A 20131-nucleotide genomic window follows, 5' to 3' on the forward strand; every position below is an offset into this window, starting at 1 on the left:
ATAACAACTTAATATCATTATTTAAATTACATCCGATATAATTGTTTGCCTGATTATATAATAAACATTTGTTATTATTATTTTATATTAAAAATAAATTATGTAGAAACTTTGTTTCACATAATTTTTAAATAATAAAAATAAAAAAATATAATAATTATTAAATTATATTAAATAGGCCCAATCAACATAGGGCCAAAGTTAACTTAATATTGTTGGTAGTTGTGATTGGGACCCACTTTCGATGGGTTCAAAGGAAGTGGAAAACATTGCACTTTCCACAACCTCTTCTTTTTATGTACTAAAAATTAAAGCCCTAATTCCCAATATAATTACAATTTTTTATATCCATGATAACAATCCATGCAAGTTTAATTTCTCAAAATTAACTTCCAATTCATGAAATTAATCAAGAGTTAAAGCTAATTGTTCGAAAAAGGTATTCAATTTGCTCTAATTTTAATAATTTTTTGTTTAATTATATGCATTTTAGTTTTCTATGCAGTTAATTATATTAATTCATTGATAAAGTTGTTCAATTTATAAATGCTAGTTGATTTAATTAAGTTTTGCATTAAAGTTAAAACTGGGTTTGTTGTTGTATCAGTTTTGAGATTTTATTTTATTTTATTTTTTTTACTTTTTAGTAGTCTTTTATACAGTAAAATATATTAATTTCTGATAAAGCTGTTAAATTTATAAATATTTGATTTAATGAGTTTTTGTGTTAAAATTATAACTGGGCTTTTTTGTTATTTTTGGAAAATTAAGAAAGAAGTTTAATTTAGAGCAGATCTTGAATAAAAAGGTTTAATTTGGGTGTTTTCTTTTTATATAATTAGAAGTGATTTGATTTTGTCTGATTGGGTAACTAACCAAATTTAACATACAAGTAAATATTTACGACATTGGTATGGTGCTGAAGTATCTCATTTTTTAATCCCAAAAAAATGTAAAAAAGGTAAAATAACTTACTGCTATATATGGTGAATGCTGAAAATTAGCTAATGAGAATCTGTAGTTAAAAAGGGTAAGTTTCTTTACTACATTTAGGAATAGGAAAATTGATGGAAGATGTGACAAAATATGTTTGTTTTGATTTTTAAAGTTGAAGTGTACTGAATCTAGCATTTTAACACAAAATGTGTATGCTTTATTTGAGCTTTATATTTATAAGTTCGAGTACGGCTCCAATAAAAGCTATTGTTTTATTAGTTTGAGGAGGTGAAAACTTAATATTTGTACGCGTGAAAGTTTGTTAAAATTTTTGGTCAGAATGAGCTCGTCGTGTTTGGTGAGTCGAAAGAGTAGAGTTTTAATGAGATAGAAAGCTCTATAGTAAGTTTTCTTATGATCATAAAATGAGGTATATGAGTTCGAGCTGTGAGATGAATTTATCAAGAATGAACTCGTACAGAAGCAACTTGAGCTAGAAAAATAGTTGGCTGAACCGCTGAACCTTTTTATAATAACTAAATGAGCATTGAGCTCAAGCTCGAACAACTTTGAAACGTTCAGGATCGATCTCAAACACATTTATGAAAAGTTGTCAGATAGGAGTTATTAAACGGATTGAGCCCAGATCATGCTACTTGATTCGACTTGTTAACTTTTCTAATTAGGGTCCCCTAGACTATTATAATGCTAAATAGTTTTCAGAATTTTTATAGCTGGAATTGATGTGATCACAGTTTTATTACTGTTTGGGTATTTAGGAAAGTTAGGATTTTTACTCTTTTTTCCAAGAAAATAACATGGAGCTTTAATGCAGGAGCTTTAATGCAGTAAATAAGACTGAGGCTATAACTATATGTTGGCTGTTTAGTCAGTTATGCTCTTCACTTCTTTAGAAGCTTTGTTGAGTATAAACTGATATAAAAAGCCAACGGAAACTGACCGTCATGTCTTACAATAAAGTAGAAGCTCTTCGAGAAAAATCAGACGCTGAAAAATTGATTCTTTCAAATGACTACATTTCTGCCAGAACAAAACTAAAGAAAGCCCAACAGCTTTTTCCTGCACTTGATCATGTTACTCCGATGCTAACTGTTTGTGAGATTCTATCTGCTTCCTCAACCATAATCCCGGGTTATAAAATCGATTACTATTGGGTTCTTCAGCTTATGCCTTCATCCACTTTCACTGATATTACTTGTCAATATCAGAAACTTATGTCCCTTTTACAACCGATTAAATATAAGTTCCCTGCCACTGAATTGGCTCTTAAGCTTCTACAAGAGGCATATTCTGTTCTCTCCGACAAGAAAAAGCGTGTGACATTTGATATCAAACGAGGTACAAGTTGGGCGAATTATGAATCTTTTGAAAGCAACACTGAAAATAATGGGATTCTTGGCCCTAGTGGGGTAGCTGATAACAATAATGAGAAAACTCCTGTCAATAACATGAGCTTACAAGAGTCAGGTTCTTCTTCTTCTGATGTAATTGAAGGGTATAAAGGTCAAGATGCAGATATTAACTCGGCATCAGGTGCGCATAAGCAGGATTTTTATGGTTTTGATAGTTTCAGGACTCCCGAGTGTATTGAAATAAAGGATATATGGGCAGTTCATTGTTATATAACTGACTCTTGCATTGGCGGAAAATATGCACAAATTTGCAATAAATCGGGAGGTGAAGTTGAAGTCACGTGGTTGAAACCGATTCCTGTTACCGAAGGTGAACGAAGATGGTTTGATGCGGGGTTACCTGTTGCGTGTGGATCTTTTTGTTTGGATACAGAAACAAGGGAACCGATTTCGTCGAAAGGGTTATTTTCATACAAATGCTCGTGGGACTCCGGAGTTACAGAAGAATTATTTGAGATTTACCCAAAAAAAGGTGAAGTTTGGGCGGTTTATGACAATTTTGATCTCGAAGAATGGTCTTACGACCCTGATATCATTAAAGGTTGTTCTTTCAGGCTTGTTGAAATCATCTCTGATTATTCCATTTATAACGGGGTAGAGTGTGGTCAATTGGTGAAAGTCAATGGATTCAATAGCATATTTGAGCGAGAAACCGGTGAAACCATTAATCTTGGTCCACGAGACTTGTACATGCTGGCTCACAATGTGCCGGCATATAGGTTCACGGGTGATGAGATTGATGGGGTTCATGATGGCATGTTTGAGCTTGATCAGTTGGCCCTAAGAAATCGGAGTCTAGAATCGGACAATCAAACAGTGGTTAAAGACCAAGAGAACGAAGCAGATGTCTTGGTTCCCATACTGAATCCAGGGCGTTCAGTTTTGGGGCCTAATTGGTCCCCAAATGACTTCACAACGGGCCAGGTCTGGGCTGCATACACCGGTAAAGACTCGATGCCTCGCCAATATGTTCTCATAAAAACCATGATCTCACCAACTCAATTATCTGCAACGTTCCTGGAACCTGAACCAATTACAGAGATAGAAACAAGCTGGAAAAACCAAAACTTTCCTATTGTATGCGGAATGTTCAGAGCAAAAGATGTCATAGTCAACATCGAGATAAGTCAATTCTCACATCCGGTAAACTGTTTTAAAAGTACCATCACTTCTGTCTACAAGATTTTCCCGCTAAAAGGTGAGGTTTGGGCAGTCTACAGAAACTGGAAATCGGGATGGAAGGGGGTCAACTATGATAACTACAAGTGTTGGTTAGTTGAGATTTTGTCCGACTTTTCTGATGGGGAAAAGATGATGGTTGCTAGACTGGTAGAAGTCAAGGGCTGTTTAACCTTTTTCCAACGCCTGCAAGGCGATGATGGGTTTGAAATGGTTCGTGGGTTTTCGAGGAGAGACATGTTGTGTTTTTCCCACCGGATCCCGGCTTTTCGAGTACCCGGAATCAGCGGGCACGGGATTCCTGAAAGTTCTTGGCATTTAGAGCCGGTTGCTTTGCCACCAAACAATGGATGGTGACCATTAACAGTAGGATAGTTTTTAGGGTTTTCGTCTTTAGTTTTTAAAGCAATTGTTGTAAACTTATTGTTGTATCAAGCTCAATAATAATTTAAAGATAGTACATAGTGAGGAACAATAAAGTTAAAACATTTGCAATTTGTAGGAATGAGCAAATAAACCATTATTGGTTAATTTGCTTCTATTTTAGTTTCGACTTCTTATATACATGTTTTCTTGTTGGTTCAATTCATATTCTTGGCTGCATTATTCAGTTCAGTATGTTTTTGGTTCGACCAAAACAGTTATCTTGATGCAGATTGTGATAGGTATGGGGATATGCTGCAAAAGTTTTGCTGGAAAATGACAAAGAGGGGCGTTAACTATCTCAAATCTTTATTAACAGTAGATGCCTGTATCAGTTCCTGCTTAGTATGGCGAGAGGTAAGATTTGAGTTTACCTTCCTACAGTATTTTGTAGAGCCATAAGATTTGCCGTCTCGTTTCATTTTGTGTTTGTATCTCGTATGCTTCACATGAATATTATAGACCAGATGATTGTCTATACCTTCATGCAAGAAATCCAAATTGGGATATTTCTGGTGGATAGTTTAACGGGTCAAAAATTGTTACTAAAGCTATATAAATAGTTAGGCAAGTAATAAGCATTAAGCAAAAGCTATAAAACACACAAATTTCATATTAGTATTATTTATAGCAAAATTAGCAATTTTTTTTGTGTGTGTTTAAAATACCTTTATTTAAGATTTGTTTTATGGGCAAAACATAATAATATAAACTTTTTTGGGTCAAACTCGTAATGGAAGAAATTTTTGAAGAAAAAACAAAGGACAGAGGTTTGAAGTTTTTAAAAGCGATGAAGTTATAGCAGCTCAATACAGTTTGGGCAAAGTTTGGTATTTGACCCGTTAAGCTGAAGCTAAGGTATTTTGTTTTACATATCTAAATGTTGGAGGTAAAGTATACAATAGTAGACCCACTGCTAGGTAAATGAATTGAGATTAGTTCTCTTATACATGATTTAGTTGATAGTCAATGAATCTTTAAGCTATGAGTAGTTTTTGTGTCAATAATCAAACAATCACTTGTAGAATATCAATGCAGAAATAGATAGTCGTCCCTAATGAGCATAAAACTGCATGCAAAGACTAGAACTTTATGTCTTTGTTTCATTACCACAATGGTCTAAAGAAAATTGAATTGAAATAGGAAGTTTACAAGAAAAATCTTCTATTCTCCACTGCCTTCTGTTATAATTTATCAACGATTTTCGTTAAGGCCTCCGAAATCTTGTTAAGAGCAGATATCAAGCTGTCATTGTAGTCTTTTCTTTTGTCCCTGTCCAACTGAGAATTTATGTTATCTGCTTCAAGTCGCGCGTTCAACATGTTGGTACTATTTGTAAGAACGTCAATTAACCGATCATCAAAGTTTTTGTCATGGTCTTCATTTGTGGATACCCTTCTCCTCTTACAGCCTTCCTGAGACATGCATTGTTTCCTTGAAGCAGCATTTGTCTGCGGTTCCTTTGTAGTACCTGCTAGAATTTAGCAAAATGCTATAGAATGTTAACCCTCACATTGGGTGTGGAAGTCACAAAACTGGGCAGGCTGGTTGAGTTTGGTAATGGGTCAAGATTGGACAATTTATCGGTACAAGTTTACATCTGGTTGAATTTAGATGCTTTTGACTTGTTTGACCCATTTCCCTCGAAGCTACCTTTTCATTTCACTTGTTAAAGATGAGACATAATCTCAATAGGCTCTTCCAAGAAAAATGAGTTTAAATTGCTGCCTCTAATTCGTTGATGTAGGAAATAGAAGTAGACAAATGACTAGCCCAGGTAACGGGTCAAAATGGGTAATCTTGTAATTCAGGAACAAGACGGGTTAATCCATCATGGCCTCTACTTTTTGTCCATCGTTCTTTGTTATAGTTGTTATAATAATAAAGCAATTTAGGAGGTTGTAAATATATGAGTATACTTTTGAAGACGTTTAATTGTTTCAGATTTAGCTGTTATTTGGCGTTGGAGAGAAAATACATCCCAAATTGACCCCTTTTTAGGTTAAATTATGTCAAAACTGCTACATGTGATAAAATGGTATGATAAAAGAAATTTGCCAAGATGTCGATGCTATTAATAATGTTTTACCTTGGGTGTACTCCAGGTGATATGGTTGATATCTCTTCTCTGTTAGACAAAGTCGGATATTAGCATTATACGTTTGTATAGTACCTTCTATAATTTCTAGATATATGTATGTAAAACGTCAGCACATGGAAAAAACACTACACAAATATTAAGCAAGGCCATAGATCATTATCACCTGATATAGGCATCGGGTCATGGATCTTTGTTGGATCATCATCATCACCATTGCCATTTTCATCCTCTTCCAATTTGTCAGAATCTTGAAAAAGACCATCATCTGACGTCGCATGCCGACCACTATCAAAAACAACATCCGGCTCCACAGCAGCATTCATGTCATCCTCTTCTTCCTCCTCAGCCACCACAACCACCTCATTTTCATCTTTTGTATCTGAACTTACTGTCACTAATGCCAGTTTATAAGCAGCCATTGTAACTGCTTTCCCATCTAACACATCAAATACTTCCCTATCGAAAAAACCAGGCAACTTATTTTCTTTCCTTAAATCATTCCTCATCACCCAATAAGAATCAGATTCATGTTTCACTTGTGACTCCCATGCTTTTATTTTCTTGAAATCACCCACGATATTACTCCATCTTTTTCTACACTGAACCGGTCCACGGTTCACAGCATGTTGTTTACAATACGATGCAACCGAATCCCATTTGGGTTCAATCTGGTCTGACCCAAAAACTGAACTGGATCTTCGTCCCCTTCGACCTCTATTCTCAGCAATTTTCTTGCCTTCTATAAGAGTAAGTGTTTCTTGCCTTGTCCAACGAGGATGTCGTGGCGATTTGTTCTTATCGTCCACGCCTTCAACTACTAACGATGGTGGTTGCTGATCATCAACCACCATCTTACTTGCCTCTTCCGTCTCTAAGGCCATGGAAAACTTACAAAAGTGATGAATATTTTTGGCCTAATTTGTATAGGTTCTTTTATTAGGTACCCAATGGAAGGTGCATTATACATTTAATAAAATATACATGTATCATTAAAGGTTTTGACCTTGTAAGTAATAATGTCATAACTTTCTTTGTTTTGGAATAGAATTAAATGGGCTTTTATGTCCATATTACATGGTACTTAAATGGCACTAATTGTATCTTTAAGGCGTATATATTGCCTTTATATGGGTAAGACATGATCTCCAATATCTCTTATATTTCTTTTTGAACATCAAAAGATAGAAATTTATTGAATGCTAAATGGGTCTTATTGGTGGTCAATATCTCAATTACCCTTTGTTGCCTTACGTTTTTGGGAGTAAAAGATTTGGTATTATAGGACAATATTTTCTGGTCTAACCTTGTGACTGTAGATAAGTGTAAGCTTCAATGTCTTACTATCTTCGTAGTAATTGGTAGTATTATTGAATGTTGAATTTGACAAAGAAAAATAGACACGAGGCTAAAGAGCCCGTTATTTTTTAGGGTTAAAATAAGCCTTTTCTTACATTAGTTTAGTTTAACATTCTGGTGCTTATTATTGAAGATGCACTTACGGCACATGTTAAGTGCATCTTGAGTGGTATCCTTTCCAAAGCTTCGACGACTCTATCACACAACGAACACTATATTATGTCTTGCGATTATCAATTGAGGTGCCAATATATCTAGCATACAAAAATTAGCACACACACAACATGTGAATATGTCATTGTTGTGAACCACTAATTATTGTAGTGAGAATGTTATTACTTTCGAATGATAGTCAACACGTTTTTTTTTTTTTTTTTTTTCCTTTCTTTTTTCTCTTTTGAAGAATAACCATGTGGTCCTTGTGATTATTATCACTAGTTGTAAAGAGGAGTTCATCGTGACGATCATATGATGTTTATGTGGGTTCTATCATTGTCGAGAGAGGGATTCCTGTGATGATATTCGAAGTCGAAGGAGAGAGAGGAAGGGGTAGATGGTGTTAGTCATTTTACCTTATTTTTTATTTTTAGATTTATATTGGTGACATAATTATTTTAGTGGTGCCAATTTAAGTATTTAAGATGCATTTAATTCAACTAGATTTTTGAAAAAGAACTTGAGAAATTACATTTAATTTGTATTTACGATATTTTTTTAGTGTTTGGAAGACATTAGTTGATAAAATCTTGAAAGAACATTTTGTTAACGTAGTTGAGAATACTAAATTGCATTTTGGCTAATCTTTAATGATAAAAGAGGAGCTCCTTACTTCATTGTGATGATGAATTGATGCATTTAGTTCAAATGTTCAAGATGCATTTAATTCAATTTTATTTAGAAAAATTAAAAAATTAAGAAATTGCATTGACAATGAAGGTTAGATCAATTATATTTGATTTTACTTTAGGTCATGAGTTCGATTCTATAGGGTGACATGTTCTCGAGGTTTTTCTTGAATCACCTATAACGACTTATGATCTACATCTTATAGTCTAAGGTATGTGCAGGGGTTCACCATTATACGGTGAGATGCCCCTGATGACGAATACCGACCGACTTATAGTCTACATCTTATGATTTGTCCAATTTCACTTTCATCTTATACCCATCAAACTTGTTTTTTTGTAAAGATGAAACAAACTGGAATTGGAATTTCAAATTTATTAGCATTTGATATAAATTGCATTTGTTTTGGAGATAAAATATACAACAAATACATAAATCATGATGTAATTTTTGATTAATTATATAGTTACGTTAAAGAACACTTCACTATATAAGAGTTCATTAACATTTTTAAGAAAAAATAACTCATAAACTTGTCACTCTATAAAATTAAATTCAAACTTTATGGTTAAAAATCATGGATAAACCAATTGATAATTGGGGAAAAGTTAAGTAAAACATACAGTACTTATCTTAGGTAAAACAGAGGGATTATGTAAAATTTAGGGGAAGTTATGTAAAATTTAGGGAGGAAGGGACTATGTATGTTTATCAAATTCAAAGGTTTAATTTGTAACTTTTTTTAAAGTGACAGTACCTAAGTTTAGGTAAAGTCTGCAGTACGGATCATTTTCCCTTGATAATTTTTATAAATATCTTCTAAAATGTTTAATTTTAGTTTCACTTAAAATTATAACATGGATAACTTTTCCTGGGATGAAATGCATTTTAACTTGGGTATATTACACTTTCCGTCCCTAAAATTTGCACGTCTTTCACTTTTTGTCCTTTAAGTGAAAAAGTATCAATTTGTTACTTTAAAGTCGGCAACATTTTGCAATCAAGGTCCTTCCCCTAGACAACGTTCGTTTTTGGTCGTTATCATATGCACATGCTAAACACGTGAGGGTATTAATGTCATTTACCCGTTAAACCCGAGGGACGAAAGGTTGAGAAACGTGTCAACTTCAGGGACGAAAAATGTAATTTACTTTATATTTTTGTTTTTATAATATATAAAAATTAAAATTAAAATAATAAATATATTTTTTTCTTCAATCTTTCCCTGCAATTTGAATCATCATTCCCAAAAACATAGATCTTATTTTACCTCAACACACACATATATATCATTTATATATATGTATATATGTATATGTATGACATTTGCAAGCTTTGTTTAACATAAGAATAAGAATAAAAATCAAACCTTTTTATTCTTTTAATCTACTATTTCTTAATCACCGCTCCACTATTCCGACCACCACTTATGCACAACTAGCCTGCCACCATAACTGCAACCACCAACTGACCGCCACCACGATTCTGACCACCATTCTTTTCAACATTCATTTCCAACATCTTCTCATTTACCATCAGGCCCGAAAATCCATTTCAGATTTGAAAACCCTTTGAAGACCAAGAAAGAATCCAGATTTGTCGGGTTTGAGTAACGATAGTAGTGGTGGTCGGTTTTTGTGTGCACATAGATACAAGAAATACCTAGTATTATTTAAGAACCCAGGTTTGATTTTTTCCTTTTATATTCTTTATGAAATTAATGTTAATTGTATATATATGTTTTTTGTATGAATTTTGTTGTTATTTGCTGATTTTTGAGGTTGTTTAATGGTGAATGAAGAAAAGGGTGTGTGAAGATTTTGATCAAGTGCATGAATGTGAACCAAAAAGAGCAAAAGTTCGAGACCTCGAATCGGATTCAAATTGCAAGGAAATATTGAATTTTTTTTTTTATTGTTTATATTTACTTTTATTTTATATATTTTTAATAAAAATGTAAAGTAAATTACATTTTTCGTCATTGAGATTGACACGTTTTTCACTTTTCGTCCCTCGGGTGCAACAAGCAAATGACATTAATACCCTCACGTGTTTAGCACGTGCATACGTTAACGGTCAATAACAAACGCCGTTTAAGGGAAGAACCTCGATTGCAAAATGTTTCCAACTTTGAAATAAAAATTTATATTTTAAACGAAAAACGTGTCAAACTTAAGATTTGAAAAATGTAATTTACTCTTTTGACTTTGAGTAATGTAATACTCAAACATTTTTAGGTAAACTTGACCGACTGACAAATAACAGTTTTGAGTTTAAACGATGTTTGCATATTCGATGGAATAAAAGAACAAAACTATAATACATCTTTGGCGCGAAATCCACCATTTCATTTACATCAAAACCTAGGGTTTGCTATCAAAATTCTTAGAACCCTAAAATATCAGCAGAAATTAAATTAAATTGAATCAAATCGAATCGAATGAATCCAATTGAAGACGGCGGTTACATCGGAAGCGAAGAGGACAGAGCAGAAGAAGATGAAGAAATCACTAATCATCTCCGTGATCGTTTTCGCCTTTCCACTATCTCAATTGCTCAATCTGAAGGTATATATACATATGTATATATATATAATTTTATTTATATTTAGTTGAATACATTTTGTTTTTTTTTTTTGAATAAAGTAATTGATTACTAATTGTGTGTGTGTGTGTGTTTGGATACAGCTAAACAGAATAACATGGAGATATCGCAATCGGTTATCATTTGCATATCGGATTTAGCCTTCAAGTTTGCCGGTATTGCTTCCTTTCGATCTTTTATTCTCTTTGTTTGATCAGACGCGTTACTTGTTGAAATGAGTTTGTATGAATTATCATTAGTTATGTGAAATGAAGTTTGTATTTATAGTTAGGAACAAAATTGTTTAGTGTTGCGATTGTACTAACTATATTGATTTGAGGTAGATTGGCGATGTATTAAATCGCAAATGTTAATGCTTATCGATCATTTCTTTGAAGATCGGAAGCAGTATTATATGAGCAGTATTTGGGGGTTATCGGTTTTGGTAGCTGCAAGAGAAATGAGCATTTCAAATCATTGTACTTTGCTCGTTTTATTACACATATGTTGGTTCATTTGACATGAGGTGTGGAAGAAAATGAAATAACTTATGAAAACCAAAAATAGATATTTGCCAAGTTATCCATTTAAAGTGGCATAATTGTCTTCTTTCTGTAGTTCTGTTTTATAGCATTAGGAATGTAGTTTCAGTTTGACTTGAAAAGTATGAATAGTTCTGTTTTATAGCGTTAGGAATGTAGTTTCAGTTTACTTAAAAAGTATGAACAATTAATCCCAGACCTGGAGTAACCATCATGAACAGTCTACTCATGACCAAAACTTGCTTCTAAGTTTACTTGTCAGGTTATTTAGTGTGTGGCAACAAATACTAAACCATACATTAGGCGGTTTACTCTTTTTCTCTGTGAATTGATAGCTTGTCGACTTGGCTGCTGGATATAAGTGATCTCAAGTGTTTTTGAAACCTTTTTGTTGTTTTTTCTTATTGTAATGTACTTTCTGATAGGATCGACAGAACTCCATCACTTTTATAAGGATTTTTTTAAACTGATATCCCTGAATTATGTGTCTACTTTTCGCATCAGTGTAGGCCCGATGAGTTTGTCTTTTTAAGTGATTAATATGTTAACCTGGGTAGACAAGAAATGATACATTGTGAGTTTTACCCTATTATTGTTTTCATATGAATGCATATGATCTTGTGCTGGAGGATCAATTTCCTGCTGTGTATATTTTGCGGTTACTTGTAACTTCATTAGTTATGGTTTTAACACTTAAGCTCATTAAAACCTTGTTCTGGTAATCTGTGATTAAGATAGCTTGAATGATGCATGAGAAATCCTGAAGTTATTGGAGTTCTATCGGCATCTGTATCTCTTACCAATTTATTACCAGGAATCCAGGATAGTATTTTAGGTGCAGGTAAAAATGGGTGGGTCAGTAATAGGTAATTTCGATAGGCCCCAAACTGGTCGGGTTGGGTTGACCCGTCAACATATGATTGTCCAAAATGGGCAGTTTGAGTGCCCACAGCTGGTTGGGTTGGCTTGCTTCAATTTTCCTGAATTTTATATATAATCAGTGTGCTCAATACTTCAAAAAATAAATTATGTTGTTAACGTATTAATAATTAATACCTTCTATATCTAATAGAGATCCAGCCGCTGTAAAATGCAAACCCGATCAGCCTATTTCTAAGTAAACACGCCACCTCATAGCTTTTACTCTTGATATTTGCTGTGAAAGATTAACAATGAGTGTTTTTCGTAACCACAGAACAGTTGGCAGAGGATCTTGAGCTGTTTGCACATCATGCTGGCCGAAAGTCTGTGAATATGAATGATGTCATAATTTCTGGTATGTCTATCAAATCTCTAAAGCCTTTAGTACATTTTTGTTTAATGGAACTCTAAATGCAGATTTAGTTTGACTGGAATTACATTATTTGTTTCCAGCACATAGGAACAAGCATTTGGCTGATTCGTTGAGGCTGTTTTCATGCAATCTAAAAGCTAAAGAACCCCAGTCCGAGAAGAAGAGGAAGAAAAGTTCCCACAAGGAAGACAGAGCTCCGCCTCCGGTACTTCACATTGATACATAACACCAGCAGGCAACAGCCATAGATCTCTACATCTTGGAATAGTGAATACTCTCTGCTTACATGAGATGCTTGTTCTGAGGCTTGACTTCTTGTTTTCAATGTCAATATGGAAGGCCTTTTAAAATTTCTCTAGTGAAGTAGATATTGATTACAGTTTTGTTGTTGACATGTGAACACAAACTAACCAGATCCTTCATAGATAAGACTACAAATGTCTGTCTCTACCAATTGATTGATCATAGATCAACTGGTTTCCCTTAGGTCCTCTATGTGAAGGCTTTAAGCGAGGGTTCAATTTTTGCGAGCCTCATACCTGGGGGATTTGTGGTAAGTAGGTGTTTCACTGGCACAGTAGCAATATGGATTGTGAGTAGGTGTCGTTAACATATGATCTGAGGGTCCCCTCCTACTTTTTTTCCTTCTCAAATGTCTCTCACATACCCACATTAAGGTGTGTGAGAACGAATGTGTTCTTTTTTACGACATTCAGTTAGTTTGATCAGTTATATATGCACTACGCCTAATGACATATTATACGAGATATTGTAAACAAATCCATGACATGATCATATAGACTTGCTGCAACAAGACTCGATCTCACTGGTGTGGTGTATCTAGAGGTATATATCTTTGCAAACGTATCATTATTGGCAAATGGCGAGCACATGAGTGATTTGAGAGTTTAAATCAAATTAATTTGGTAAAACATATTTGGGTAAAGTATCATTTCAAACCATACATACATTTTTGTTAACACAAATAGTTACAGTATTTCTATGTTATTGCCATATTAATATTATGTTATTACTATCAATTTCTATAAGGAGTAATGATCATAAAAAAATTGGTTGAAATCATCTAGAATGACACTCAAGTCGATAAAAGAAATATTGAATAGCAGAAACGATGTTTATGCTTTCTTTAGGTTCATCCGTGACCACTTCAGATAATGTTTATGCTTTTTTTAAGTTCATCCGTGACCACTTAAGATGCTCGTAAAGTGGATGGGTATTTTGAAAATATATAGATTTGTCAAGGGGGTTGCTAATTGAAAACTCCTCTTTGCGATTTTGCAAATTGACGAGTGGAAGTTTGTGAAAGATATTACAACCCGAGCAAAATATCGACTAAAATATTGTATTAAAATAAAAGCCATAAATAAAATGTAACGTACACAAAACACAGCCGCTGCAGTTTAACATACATACCCCAATAAATATAAGGTAAATAAGAAATCGCCACCAAACAAACAAACCAACCAATATCGGAAAACATGGATTCCGGCGATGAAAAAACAGATAGAGAGGAACAAGAAGAAGCATTGATAGCTTTGATCGAACATCGCGCCAAAGAAGTTGATCACCTCCGTACACGTGTCGCTTATTACACCTCTGAGGTTTTGTTACTCACTCTTCTCATCTTCATTTCCAATCATTTTTATTTATAATATGTATATGTAATCATTTCTATTTGTCTTATAGCTAGAAATTTGTTGTTAGTTATTAGTAGAAAAAAAATACAAAATAAATTGATGACGTTATAGTGGAATCTTGAGTGTAGGTTATAATCAAATTAGGAGGCTTTTTTGTTTCGGCTATAGATGAGACGGAAATATATGAGAATTCATGATTTTTTTTAGATGAAATCGTATAATTTTAGCTCATTGCAAATGGCTTATGCTCACTAGCTTAAAATCTTATTAAGCTTGTTTGAAAACTATTTTAAGTTTGGCTTCCCAAGTACGGGGTTTTTAGCCGAAAAAGCTAAAAGGCTATTGTCAACGAAAGGGCCTTATTGCATCTAGATAACACGTACCTAAAAAGTATATGCAAATACTAAGTGGACTTTAGGGTGTAGCTTAGTTGATTCCGGACATGGCAGCATTTGGAAAGTATTCCGGATTCAATCCCTATCAGATATTAACGATGATATCTGAAGAATTCTTTGGTGAAGGTGGATCGGGTAAAGCTTGATTTACCACTCATGTAATGGTTGCTTGGAGGTTGTTGGAAGATCAACCTTTTAAATAAATTAAGTTTCTTTTACCATTTTAGTAAGTGAATATTAATGGTTAAGTAGCTCTGGTATAATGTTGTACAAAAATGTTGTTCAACAAATAGTGTTGCACTAGACTTTTAGTGCTTTTTCTAAGTGAGAGACGACAGTAAACAGTGATGACATGCTTGTGGAAATTGTTAATGTAGTTTAATCAGGGAAAATAAAATCAACCTGTGAAATTTTCACATATTGGAAATAAATTTTTAAGAAGCTGTGTTTTGCTTGTTCAGGAAGTGAATTTCGATCATTATTTCGATGGTTAATTAGGTTTGTAAATTTTTGTAATTGCTATGTGATATCTTGCACTACACTTTGTGTTTCTTAGTATTACGTAGAACTCGAGTAGTGTATTGATATCCTTTATAATTATTTTTAGCTTAATATGCATATGGGTATGTCACATGGTTCCTAGATTAGACGGTAATCATAAGGAAATACTTCAACCTGTTAATGTGCAATAAATTTTATTTACTATGTTGGGGAATAAAACTATAAAAGCTAATATTTTTTTGGAGAAGGTATGCAGCTTAAAGAATCTGAAAAGAGATTAGAGGAAACACAACGAAAGTTGGCACGCCTTAGAGGTCGAGGCAATGCTGTAGAATCTACAAATGTATCCCAAAATGGTGTAAAAGTTAAAGAAGAGAGGAGATCTAGTAGTCCTGTAAGGATCAGTCAACATACTTTATCAAATCATGGCGAGAGAGATAGTGGGAACTCCTCGAAAAGCTACATACCAGATCATCATAGAAATGCAAAACACGAAAATCGACCAAAGCTTGTAATTCCTGCGATAAAACCAAAATCATCCGCACCTATCAAGATGGCAGAAAGCGGCAGTAAATCAGTTTCAAAATATGACAGAAGCATTGTGACAGAAAAAGGAAATAGAATTCCACCCGAACTGGAAAATGTTGATGCTCAATCCAGAGGAACAAAAAGGAAATTTGGTAATAGTTGCAACCTTATTTTATTGGTTTAGCATAGAGGGGCAAAATACGTGTGCTGGATGGGTTGAACAAATGGGTCAAAACAGGTTCAGGTTGAAACGAGTCGACCTGCAAACACTTTTCTTCCGTTTTTTTTATTTTGGTTCTTCATAAATAGTTGCTTTATTTATGATTTTGCAATAACATCATTATTTTTATAATTAATTATAAACCACATCTTTATATAAAATGGGATTAGGAGGATATATGCATTAAGAATAGATTTTGGATGACTTTATAACTGGCTTGACCCATTTGACCCTCTCTACTTTTAGCTAGATGACCCACTTAAGTCATTTGAGATAAAGACGATCCAAATCGTCTTATTCATAACTGGGTCGAATTTGTTACCTCTAGCACAATAATCTCATCCATCGGTGTAAAAAGGCTTGCATTTGCAGTAGCGTTCTGCTTGTGAATTCTGTCGTCGATCTATCATCTTTTTGCATACTTGTTTTGTTTACTGGAGGCTTACCTTATGCCAAAATAATTTATATTTTGCAGAGCAGCGAGAACATAAAGATCTAATTCAGATGGTATGTAATTCATCTTCATCACATACAATCAATTGCCAGACATCCAACCATATCCCATCTCAGCATAAGAGAAAGTTGAGAAGTCTTGCCTTGTGTCCTACAAATGACCAGCTTTTTGTAACTAGGTACTAAAAGTATAAATTATTTTTACTCTGTTATCGTTTTTCGTTAAAACATGAATCAGCCGAATGAAGATGGTAGCTTCGTTAATTTTATTTCAACCACTTTTGTCTAATTAATCCTCATCTTTATATACTTCACTCTCTGTGAAGTTTTAATTTCAGCTCTATTAAAACTTACACTGTATCGTTCTTAATTTGTTAGGTAACTTGGCTATATTCTTTTCAATTACAAATACTAGAGTGAAGTAACATTTGACATCGCATATCATGAAAAAATATACATCTTCTCTGATGAGAGATTCTACCTTGATTTACGATGATATATATTTAGTATGAAGTGTTCTTACACTATTTGCATTAAAGGATAGGATGTTGACTAAGCTTTGGAATGTTTTGCAGTGCTCTGGATGGACTGGTCAATCTATGGGAAATTAATGCTAGAGGGTATGTTTTATATCATGCATCAACGTCAAAATTTATTCCACATATGCGTTGTATTCTTGAAAAGCTTCCGATACTTTTTATACTTTTTATTTATCGAGATCAAAGTACATTCATGAATATATCAAGTGTTAATAAGAAACCACTATAAAATACTCTTTTTTGATGATATACTGATGCTAATATCATATTATAGTGCCCCTTTATGTAACAAAGATGATATGTAGACACTTTTTGATGGCCAAGTTGGTAAGGTGGATAAACTTTTCTTCTTGGTGTTTAAATCACCATAATTTTGTCCGAAAAAGAGAGATATTATGTCATAACCATAAAAAGCTGAGTGATTATACAGATCATGGACACAAAAAACAGATCTTATCATTTAGCGTTTAGTATAGCATTGTCTTATATGCATATATCTATGGTGCTTTAGGTAAAAGGAACCCAAATGTCGATCCTTTTTTGCTTCACTTAGGGTCGTTTTTGGGTTTTATTGTAATGCCTTCCAGAACTTTAGCTAGAGTTGTGATCACACATTGATGTTGTCGTATCTAGTTACTATTTGACCAAGCTATATATTCCTGTCATTATGATTTACCTAAATTTGTTCTTGTGTGTAACTTGGGGCAAATAACAACAGTATTTCAAGGGTATTTGCGTTACAAAATATAAACCCTATAATCTCATCATACCACAGTATTGCTATCCGACTCATTGAACAAATTCAAGCTGGCAGCGTTTAGTGTCTTTTGGGGATACTTGTAGCTTTTGCTTTTCTGGAACACTAGAAAACCATATAACTCTTCTATTTAGCAAAGTTTATAATTTGGGCCTTTTTGTTTCCATAGGGACAGATCAAGTGCAACTCTGCTTAGTACAGCTGATTGTGGATCTGATAAGAATAGAAGATGGCCAGAAGATATAGCCTGGCATCCTCATGGTGGCAGCTTGTTCTCTGTCTACAGTGCTGATGGTGGGGATTCTCAGATAGGAGTCCTTAACCTTAATAAAGGAAAAAAGGTAAAACTCATGGTTATTGCAAGTAGAGATGACAGAGGTGGGTTGGTTGGACTACGGATCAATATAGGTTCTGTTTAAAACAGGTCATTTTGGGGACGGGTCAAAGCTGTCGGGGAGGATTGGCCCACAAACCCTTTTTTTAACAACTTATATAATTGACCAATGCGTTAAACAATATTATTACGATAATTATCCAATTTCGGATAGATTATCTTATGTGTTTATATACAGTAGAAATAGATATTGACTGACTTTCATACCGTTCAACCCATATGACCCATTTTCCTCTTGGCTATATTTGTTGATCTGACCAAAATTCACCTTTTTGGGGTTAAACACTACTAAAGTTAACTTATCCATAAGTAAATGAGTCGAAATTTCCATTTATAATCGCAAGCTAGCTATATGTACTTTCTACCATTATTTCTAGATAGTTAATCATTTTATTACTTTGATTGCATCTACTCCAAAGAAAAATCGTGTAACTTTCCTTGAAGATAAACCACACATTAAGGGTATTATCAACAACATAGCGTTCATGCCGTGGGAAGATGTTTGTTTTGTTACTGGTGGAAGTGATCATGCTGTTGTTCAATGGACTGACAAACATGGTGAGGATTATTGGAAACCTAAAGTATTGCATAGAAGTATGCATTCTTCAGCTGTAATGGGAGTTGCCGGGATGCAGCAAAAGCAGATGGTGGTATCTGTTGGTGCAGACAAGAGGATTATTGGATTTGATCTACAAACTGGAAGAGCCGACTACAAGCATCAGATAGAAAGCAAGTGTATGAGTGTTCTACCAAATCCTTGTGACTTCAATCTTTTCATGGTCCAGACCAGGTAAAACACTGTTGGTCGTTTTATTTTATTACTAGGGTTCCTGGAGTTAATGTTTTCGTTAAGAGTAACTGTGTCGTTTCCATCTCCACATATCCATGTTTGGTCAAATTAGATTAAAGTATAAAACTATAAATATCTACAGCGACATGCAAGGGTAAAAATGAATAACATAGAGTAGCTTACCATCTACTGTCTTAAACTCCACAGATGTGGATAATCCTTGTTAAGCTACATCAAATATCTAGACACCCATATCAACATGTATAGATTGTATGTGTATTTATGTATAAATTGAGTAATTTTATTCTATATCACGTACTTTGTAACTTTTGTTTTAAAGAGAATAACTTCTCTGTACGCTCCTTTCAAATGTAAAAGGTGGACTCTTTTACTCAGAACAAAGGAGTATAATACAAAAAACTTACCAACTAATTAAAATTTTTTATTTGCAAGTCTTTTTTCGCTTTTACTCACCAACTCTGTTTAATATTTTGGCAATGTTATGTTATATTTGCAGCACTCCAGAAAGGCAACTCCGATTATTTGATATCAGATTAAGGCAGACAGAAATCCACGAGTTCGGTTGGAAGCAAGAAAGTAGCGAGTCGCAATCCGCCTTGATCAACCAGGCATGGTCGCCAGATGGTTTCTACCTGACCTCTGGTTCAGCAGATCCTATGTTTCACATTTTTGACATAAGGTTTAATGCTAACAAACCCTCCCAATCAATCAAAGCTCACCAAAAACGAGTGTTCAAAGCTGCGTGGCATCACACTCTCCCTCTTCTCATTTCCATATCCTCTGATCTTAACATTGGTCTGCACAAAATCGCATAAAACCAAAAGCCGATGCCCCTAATTTCATTTTGCTCCCCACATTCGTGATTTTTGACCACAAACTGCTCTGTTTTCTGCGGCTTTCCCATCTTCTTGCTAAGATGTTTGTTAGGACCTTGTGTTGTTGGTTCTTAACTGTTTAGTTAGGAAAGTTTTGGTTTCCAGAATGTTATTTTGAAGTAGTTTTGGTAGTGGAAGAGTGAAAAAATCCACATGTGACACGAGAAGAGCACATTTTTGTTATCTGAGCTTGTAAATGTTATGCTTGTGCTAAATGATGGCATTCACAACTGTCTGAGTGTTGTAGTATTCGAGCCAAAACCAAATGCTTACAGCATTTGCTGCACATATCATATGCAGTGTAGTA

At 34.1% G+C, this 20131-nt stretch overlaps 4 protein-coding genes across 8 annotated transcripts; 3 read left to right on the plus strand and 1 right to left on the minus strand.

Annotated features, from left to right (window-relative positions):
- Positions 1-342: 342 nt before the first annotated feature.
- Positions 343-4133, plus strand: LOC122578690. The gene is made up of 2 exons (XM_043750709.1): positions 343-439; positions 1772-4133. Exon 2 carries the CDS (start codon positions 1902-1904, stop codon positions 3903-3905), a length of 2004 nt encoding a protein of 667 aa, XP_043606644.1. The 5' UTR covers positions 343-439; positions 1772-1901; the 3' UTR covers positions 3906-4133.
- A 908-nt stretch (positions 4134-5041) lies between these two features.
- LOC122580272 (trihelix transcription factor ASR3-like) lies at positions 5042-6976 on the minus strand. 2 transcript variants are annotated; one of them, XM_043752551.1, is made up of 3 exons: positions 6236-6976; positions 6061-6099; positions 5042-5442 (listed from the first exon to the last, which is right to left on the minus strand). In XM_043752551.1, exons 1-3 carry the CDS (start codon positions 6951-6953, stop codon positions 5156-5158), a joined length of 1044 nt encoding a protein of 347 aa, XP_043608486.1. In that variant the 5' UTR covers positions 6954-6976; the 3' UTR covers positions 5042-5155. The 2 variants fall into 2 exon arrangements, with proteins under 2 accessions (XP_043608486.1, XP_043608485.1); XM_043752550.1 differs by having other exon boundaries at positions 5042-5445.
- Positions 6977-10569: 3593 nt separating this feature from the next.
- LOC122579925 (protein MHF1 homolog) lies at positions 10570-13307 on the plus strand. Its single transcript, XM_043752188.1, has 4 exons — positions 10570-10841; positions 10962-11033; positions 12595-12675; positions 12774-13307. The coding sequence occupies exons 1-4, from the start codon at positions 10715-10717 to the stop codon at positions 12917-12919; spliced, it is 426 nt and encodes a 141-aa protein (XP_043608123.1). The 5' UTR covers positions 10570-10714; the 3' UTR covers positions 12920-13307.
- An 837-nt stretch (positions 13308-14144) lies between these two features.
- On the plus strand, positions 14145-20055 carry LOC122579602 (U5 small nuclear ribonucleoprotein 40 kDa protein). Of its 4 annotated transcripts, none has more exons than XM_043751799.1 (7): positions 14145-14315; positions 15504-15927; positions 16471-16627; positions 17024-17068; positions 17914-18085; positions 18558-18928; positions 19446-20055. In XM_043751799.1, exons 1-7 carry the CDS (start codon positions 14193-14195, stop codon positions 19762-19764), a joined length of 1611 nt encoding a protein of 536 aa, XP_043607734.1. In that variant the 5' UTR covers positions 14145-14192; the 3' UTR covers positions 19765-20055. The 4 variants fall into 4 exon arrangements, with proteins under 4 accessions (XP_043607734.1, XP_043607735.1, XP_043607737.1 ...); XM_043751800.1 differs by having other exon boundaries at positions 17920-18085; XM_043751802.1 differs by having other exon boundaries at positions 14301-14315; positions 15496-15927.
- The last annotated feature ends 76 nt before the right edge of the window (positions 20056-20131 follow it).

This window comes from Erigeron canadensis, chromosome 8, assembly GCF_010389155.1.
Source record: "Erigeron canadensis isolate Cc75 chromosome 8, C_canadensis_v1, whole genome shotgun sequence".
Lineage (NCBI taxonomy): Eukaryota > Viridiplantae > Streptophyta > Magnoliopsida > Asterales > Asteraceae > Erigeron > Erigeron canadensis.